We start from the raw sequence: 8,140 nt of genomic DNA on the forward strand, positions 1-8,140 counted from the left end.
GAGAAAATGACCAAAACATTTGAAAGCAAGCTTAGGCTGAACAATGTCTCCTTCCATCCCTAAATGTCACTCTGCTGCCTTAAAACTTCACCCTGCAAAGGAACTGTGGGCTATCCCACACTTGGTATTACCATTAAAATAATTTCTGTTCTAACAACTCCTTCTGGCAGGTGCAAATACACCTGATCCAAGGGCAGGAGACCCTGTGTGTTTCATACAACTATTGATTTGTATCATTAAAATGCCTTACAAGATAACTTTTGCATTTGCAATTTGCTTATGAAAGTTTTCAACCTGTCCAGGTGTCCTAACTAAAGTTGGAATCAAAGTCCAAGAGATCATAAAGAGGATGTCATTTCTGACCTCTGCAATATAAAGTACCTCTCTAAGTGCTCTGTCACAAACAAAGTACAGAACAATACACACTACCACTACTGTTTGCTAAAAACACAAATTATATTCAAATATTTGGGCTGAGCCTACACACAGCTGAAACMCAAAGGTTTGGGAGGTTGCTGAGCCCTCCCCAAATAACTCAGCACACAACAGCATCCAGTCCTGCATATAACCCGTATTATCAGCAAGACAAAAACCCTATCCTTGTTCTTTTGAGATGTCAAAACCACAGATAAATGAGACACTCTTTCCCTATTTTATAGGCAGAAAACCATAGAACAGAACTTTTTGGCAATTTTCAAAGGCCACAGAACAAAGTGGAGGCAAAGGTGGGAAGTGCCAGCTCATTCTCCTGCCCCAAGGACTGCACGGGGCCTCCTGAGCTGGTGAAGTTCAGCATCCCCTGAAGAGTAACTTTATTTACCTGCACATACACACACACACACACACACACACACGTTCTCTAAAGGACTATTCAGTACAGAAATCCCCAGAGAGTGGTAAAGTGCCCAAATCCACTCCAATTAATACCTGACACCATAAATTCTCCAACTACACGCTGCGGTACAGACATGTTGATTTTCAATCTGCAAATGTTAAGTATGGTAAATATACCCAATTCTCTGAAGCTAACCAAACACAAGCATTACACTATGCATTTAGATTTTATTTGAGACCCCTCAAGAGCTCTGGATGCTTTAAAAAAATCAGTCTGGAATCCAAGAATAACATTTACAGAATATTTCAGTGAACACTACAGAATATTCAAAAATGTTTACATGTCTGCAGAGTRCTGGMACAGAGCCAGGAATATGACCTTTTTGCCATCTTGGGCTTTCTACCTAGTTCTGTAAGCTCAGGGAGTTAAATAATGAGATTGGAAAAACAAGAAATGTGAACTGTTTTCTACTGGGTTCATGCTAATCAAAACATGACRATGGATGGTCTCTAAAATTATATATTAGTGAAAAGAAGTTGATTATGAAGTTAAAGAGTTTTACCCTTGAGATCACAGCCAAATCAATTGCCTTAAATATTTTATTTTATTTATTTGCTATTCTTTGCCACAGCATTGTGGACTTCTTCATGTCACTTAAAAACTGTGTTAGGAAACAATATGCCACAAAAGCTGGAGAGCTGGTAAATACCCCAGACCCCTCTCAAAAAAAGAATATGGATCATGGAAGAATATTTTCATAGTTTGGGAGAGTGGAATCTGGTCTACAGGGTCGAGGCAAAGCAGGGCATTTATTTCAAACACTATAAGGAATTGATCAGCAATGAGAAGAAAGTCTGGGCAAGAATGGCCATAAAATGACCGAGTACTTAGATCCTAAAATGAGAAGAATAATAGCAGAAAAACATAAGGGTATTCAGGAAAACTAGGAGAGAATTCACTGGGACATGAGACTAAAGAAAAATGGAAATCCAGAAAGCTGGTGGTGTCTGACAGAAAGAGTGTTGAGGGCCCCAACTCAAAATCAACGAAGTCCTCATTCTGGTTTTGTTATTTATTTGATTYTAAACTGTTTTAACTGCAAGGATGKCATGCAGGGASTAAATAAGGAGCCAAGGGCCAGGTGGGAGAAAGCTGGAGCTGTATCTGCTGGCACTGCTGCCRAAAGAAACATCCCTGAGAGCATGGCTTTGCTTAGATGCTTTTGAGGATCCACTGAAAGCTCATTAGTTCTACACTGATGAAGTAACACACAATTTACAGTTTCGGGGGCCCGGATTTAGATTCCACAGTGCACCACCAGCAGCAGAGCAGCTGCTGACTACAAAAAACAGGGCAGTAAAACTTCTCCAAAGTGCTGGAATTCCCGAGGCAGCAGCACTCACCATGTTGTGTTTGAGAATCCTCTGCACCACCGGGGTGAACACCTCGATCACCACCATGGACCGCGGGCGCTCTCGGCAGTGCTGCAGTGAAAAMGGGGCATTTTGTGAGCTGCAGGAATGAGGACATGGATCTCCCCCAAGTGCACACCCAGGCATGGATTGCCCCAAGATTTACAACATCCAAGGGGTGAATTAATCATTCCTGGGATTAAAGTACTCGTGACACAGTTCGTTCCTATGGATTTGCTGGCATCCAGTAGAAGATTCCCACGGGAGCTCACAAGCTGTACAAATTCCCTTCCCTCTTGCCTGTTCTCCCCCAAACTCACTGCAAAGCACCAATCCGGGGTATTACACCCATTTTGTCAAATTCAGTTGAGGACTGCCAACAGTTTTGAAAGAAAAGGGGTTGGGGACAAGAAGATATGTTCACACAGGCAGTGGAATAGCACAAACCTCCTTTCTCTGGGATCCAGGTTCATCCTGTGGTGTACTTGGGAAGGTACAATAACCCACTCTCCCATCACAGGATAAAATATACAATCAYAATCTATCAGTTAGAGTACTTTAGGTTGGRCAGGACCTTTAAAAGTCCTCTGGTCCAAACCCCTGCTCAAGGCCAGGTCAATAAATTCTCCTCATTACCCTGCCCACTTCAGTTCTGGGAAGTCCAAAATCTGGTTCCATTCGTGCAACTGTACACAGCCCATCCCACACATTTACAGACAATCTCTTACAGAGATCAAAGGCAAAAAAAATCYCCAAATCAGGAATAAAAATGCCTTGAGTCTGAGGCTACAGATGACCTARGAGTGCTGATAAAAATGCAAGTCARAGGAGTTTCTGTAACTTGACTCAATTTCTGTAGGAAGAAGCAGCTGATTAATAACTCTGGATGAGAATTACAAGCAGCATCCAGAATATTTGACAAATGCACACCCAGTCATCAGTAGGCAAATTTAAGCAGACTTGAAACTGAAACACAAACAAGCCTTGAGGAAAGGTAGTATTTTTAAATCCACACGGTCTGCAATCCAAAGTACTCAGAAGTTTATGGGAAGGATGGAAAATGCAGCACAAGCATGGATTTACCAGAATAGAGGATGGGTCCTTATGATCTCCCCACTGGCATTACCCAATGAAAAAATACTGTAAGGCTGAGGTACAAACATCTGAACTCTAATGATTTCTGCATTTGCTAAACAGAACGTGCAGTAGGACAGCTSTTGTACCCAGACTGAGGTGTGGGAGTCTCAAGATTTTAACTCTCACACAGTATCAGGACAAAACAGTTTGATATACTAAGCATATGGTTGTATTTATCATAATAGTGCTGTTCACTGTTCCAGCACCRTTGCTTGCTGACCAAAAAGTGAAATCAGTCTGGGCAGGAGGTAAGGAGTTAAAGAAGAAAAACAACCTCCCATTCAAAGAACAACATTCATATACAACTGTGAGATTTCAGAGAGCAAAGCTGTTCTGATACCTTGCAGAAGAATTCACAGAGGTCAGGAGGAGGATGGTTGTTTTCCAGCAAAGGTGCAATTGCCTTTAAAAAGAAAGGGAGAAAAAAAGATAAAAACTCAATGATAAGACTGCAACTGGAGTAAGCATATTGCAAGGAAGTATTTTTCTTGGGGGGACAAAAGCTCAATTTTAGAAAAGGACAAAAGCATTAATAAAGAAATTAGAAGTGGGTCGTATGTTTCTTTTACAGGTTGGTTCAAGCACACCTTGGCTACGAATTCCCAGGAAAACTCTGCTTTTAACTACAACAGTGTAAATACATAAAACAGGTAAAGGAGGGCAATATTTATAGTGGTTTAAATGGAAACAGGAGCAGACCAGCTGTTCTAGGATGTAACAGAGAAGGATGAATCTGGCTCACTGCTTCAGTTAAAACATCTCCCTGAAAGAAAAAACTGAACAACACCACACACACATATCCTTTGCAGAGGAGTTCACGATCTTTTCTGTGTGACAAATAGCTCACTAAAAGTAACCTAGCACTGTTCTAACCCGGGAGGACCCTATTTATCAAAATCAAGCATCCAACTTTATAAAAGCTGAGATCAACCATTCCTCTGTTGCTACGCAAACCAATGTGTTTATGCTGGGTAAACACATTAGAGGGCATACCTGCCACTGAGGGGGTAATGAACTTATGCTGTTGTTACTTCCTTTGGAAATCAGAAAATGGTACCAGAACAATATATTCCATGTGCCAGTGCCTTCGGGCTTTTCCACTCTCCAGTTCAAGGGATTCCCAGTACCCATTTAAAGGTAAGACACTAAACAAAGCAGCCAGGACATTTTGTATTGAGCAACTGAACACCAGATATTTTATCTGGATGGCACCTGGGATTTTGCTAAGGCAGTCTGCTTGGGTTTTTGCTMTTGCTCTCATCTCCTTATTCAGCCCAGTGAGTCTGCTGGCAATGGCTCTGTTCACAGCAGCCACTCACACACAAACAGGTCAAGATTAGAGTGAATTTTAACAATGAAACCAAGCACTTCTGCAGAGCTCTGTCTTGGTTACACGTAAGAATTCTGAAGTTTCTGCTCATTGTCATGAACCATCCTTCTGCAGCTGTTTACTTGTCCCTCAGTGGCCCAGCCACAGGGGACTGATGGAGAACACAACCCCATCCAGCAAGGCCACAACATCCTCGCTCCCCATCCAACACCTGAGCTCAAGATCTTTTCTGAACCCATCTTTTTGGGAGAGTTCACTATGGGACCTGCCAAACAACAACAGGGACAATCAGGGTCCATGGCTCTGCCTCTGTGATCAGGGTGGAAATCAGGACAGCCTGAAAGAACCTTTTCCTGTGTTTTCCTGACGAGCAGACACGTGCTGTCCCACGTTTCCCAGCCGTGGCAACACGTGTGTCCCCGTCCCGAGCAGGAAGGGATTGGCTGGAATTGGAATATTGACTGCTCCAGCACCATCCAGAGAAGGAAAGCTGGTCCCATCTACATGGCCAAGCACTGTGTACTTTCCMTTTGCTACATAAACACACTGCATTAGCAATACTTTCCAGGAATAGCCCTGGTTATCTGGGTAATGGCAGGGAGCTGGCAATGCCCAGAAACTGCCAGYTCCTTAATGGCTCAGGCACAACCTACACCAGGGCAGGACCTGAACTGAAGAAACCACCACCAGAACAGAGGGATAAACAGGCTGAAAGAATCTTTGGAAACCACCTGGYCCAACCTCCCTGCTCACAGCAGGGCCACTCACATCTTTTCATTAAAAAATCTTTTTTTCCCAGTTGTAAGTGGGGGCCTGAACTACCGTTATCACTAGGGTTGAATGAAAGCTATAGCAAAGGAAAGTAAATGCAACTTCAGAAACTTATCTCAGTGGCTGATTCCAGCTAAAGGGTATCTYAAGCAGCAGCTAAACACAATTCACACCTACTGGCAGCTACCTGCCACCTTGTCATTTTGCAGAAAGAGTCATAGAGATGTGATACAATCAGGGGTGGTGAGGCTCTAGATTAGATTACTGGGAAAATCTCCTGGAAATCGCCAGAGAATGAAATTAAATCACAGTGATGGGGAACAAAGCTCCACCTCTCTGAAAAATTGTTGAGATTTTATACTTTKTTTCACAAGCAACAGAGCAGCCATTTGATGCACGTATTTCTGTGTGTCTAAACAAAAGAAAAAAGCTGAAGAGGATAATTTTACAGATAAGTTAGCAGGGGTTTAAACTGTAGTGACACACACACATCCACACTTCCAACAGCAATCACTTGCTCACATACCCTCAGCAATGGAAACTACTCAGCCTAAGGRTTTTATAGGGCACATCTGGAAATGATGGGGTTTGACTATTTAAAGAACAGATATAGATATGAATATTGTTCTGCATAACCTCCTAAGGAGGCCATTTGGAGAGACTATTAACACTCAGCATGCTGTGCTCTCTCACTCAGGCTGATGAGAAAGCTTTATTGTTATTCATCTATGAAACAAGGAAAGAGAAATGACAAAGCCACACAAAAAACAAATGGTTTTGATTCCTGCCTAAGCTCAGCAGCACTGGTRGAAAGGCTTTCACATCTGTCCTACTTCACTGAGACAGAGCACTAACAGAACTATTATCAAACAATATAGATTTGTCCTCAGCTTTTGACAGAAAGATACTTACCACAATTATGCTCTCGTGGTCTTGAGTGGTTAAGTTGTTGTTCTGAAAGAGTTGAAGAGAAAAAAGATGAGTGAGCAAAGAGCACTCGAGTCGGTACATCAGCACACACAGTCCTCAGCCACYACCAGACCCAAGCAGGAAGGCTCAAGGCTCACTTGGTTATTTTCTGAATAAAAACCATGGCATTAAAATCATTCTCCTAAGGAAGGTGGAGTACTGCCTGCTATGAAGGGTGGTGCAAACCTTCCCTGCTCCCTCAGCTGAGCACACAAACACCAGGATGCCAGGGACGTCTCAATCAGCTGGAAAAGTAAAGCTAGCAATACATTTCTTCAAAATGTTTTCTTAGGAACATATTTTTCGAAAAACATATTTTTTGAAAAATATACAAGCTGTATATTTCTACAAAAATAATAAAAAAGATTGTTGTGGTGTTGGATACTATGAATGGGTAGGAAACTAACTGCAAATTTTCCTGAAATTCTTTCTTTAAACATGGTACCAGCAAAAGCCAATAAATTGACTGSAAGTCCCCTATGCCACCATCTATGAAGAAGAGTTTGCTCTGGGATTTGGGATTTTTCAGCAGCATGATCTATCCAGAAGTTACAAAGTTGTGAGTTGCTAGAATTTTTGACTACTGCAAGGAAAAACAATAGTGGATTTTTTCCCTTGTGTCAAATCCTTCCACATCAGAACTAAGACATGAAAAGCCTGCTTGGCATTACATTTCCTGTCCATGAAAAGCTAAATAATTGAAACAGATGTTATAGGAGGAGGATAGATAAWTCTGAAGAAAAATATTTTTCTTTACCAGAATTAGTAAAAATAAAAYAGCTACACAATTAATTTACTGGTGTATATATATTGGTATAAAATTATTGGTCATTGAAACAAAGCCAATGGAATAAAAGTCAAAGGGAGCTTTACCACTGACTTGAAATAAGACATGAGTTAGACCCATAATAAATTTACCATAGATAATTTAAAAAACCAAAGAAACAAAAAACCAAACCACCAACCAAACCAAACCAACAAACTCAAGATAAATGGGGTTTGTTTTGTTTCTAGAAATCCACCTAACGTGGGTCAAATCTCCYTCTCCCCAGCAAGTACAAACTCCACTCCAGCCAGCAGAAGTCACGAGCAGACTCACAGGCAGAATCTTGAGAGCCCAAGTTAAAATAAAACCCACCCCAAGCTTTTAACTGTTTGTGTCTCATCTGACAGTGACTGTAGGTACCTCTGAGAGCAGCTTGGAGACAATTTCCAGGGGTGCCTGGTGGATGGAGTCGTCCTGCAGCGGGGAYGTCAGCGCCATGTCCACCAGCGTCCGGATCTCCTTCAGCACCACCTCCCAGCGGCTGGGGTTGCTCAGCACCTTCTTGTACTTGTAAATCTTCTTCTGCAACACACAAAGGGTCACAGTGACACCTCCAGAACCCCCTCGGATGGAGCTGTGCTTCCTACTGCCCAAGTGGGCTGCTTTGTGCTTCAAGTGTTGCCTTYTCTGAAAAGCTGTACTTAAAACGTGTAAATGGACAAGAAAACCTTTTATGTTTAAACCAATTTCTTCTGTGGAAGTAACAAGAAACCACAACTCTTTTCTCTGGAGTTTTTTAACTCCAGAGCATCTTTCTTTTCATCATCTCCTCTCACTTTCTTTCTCAGGCTAACAACAGATAGCTGCCATTGCACTCTTTCCAAAGCTTAACTTCTTTTTAAGAGACTCATTAAGCAATA

The 8,140-nt window shown here is 41.9% G+C and overlaps 1 protein-coding gene across 1 annotated transcript in view; it reads right to left on the reverse strand.

The window, feature by feature from the left end:
- CMIP (c-Maf inducing protein) overlaps positions 1–8,140 on the reverse strand; it is a 129,247-nt gene that overhangs the window by 26,010 nt on the left and 95,097 nt on the right. Inside the window, exons 4-7 of the mRNA XM_057372541.1 lie at positions 7,641–7,802; positions 6,398–6,439; positions 3,725–3,787; positions 2,239–2,319 (exon numbers count right to left, since the gene is read on the reverse strand). Coding sequence (XP_057228524.1) covers positions 2,239–2,319; positions 3,725–3,787; positions 6,398–6,439; positions 7,641–7,802 — 348 coding nt within the window. The remainder of the gene's footprint in view (positions 1–2,238; positions 2,320–3,724; positions 3,788–6,397; positions 6,440–7,640; positions 7,803–8,140) is intronic.

This window comes from Malurus melanocephalus, unplaced genomic scaffold, assembly GCF_030028575.1.
Source record: "Malurus melanocephalus ecotype Western Australia unplaced genomic scaffold, MMel_1.1 scaffold_173, whole genome shotgun sequence".
Lineage (NCBI taxonomy): Eukaryota > Metazoa > Chordata > Aves > Passeriformes > Maluridae > Malurus > Malurus melanocephalus.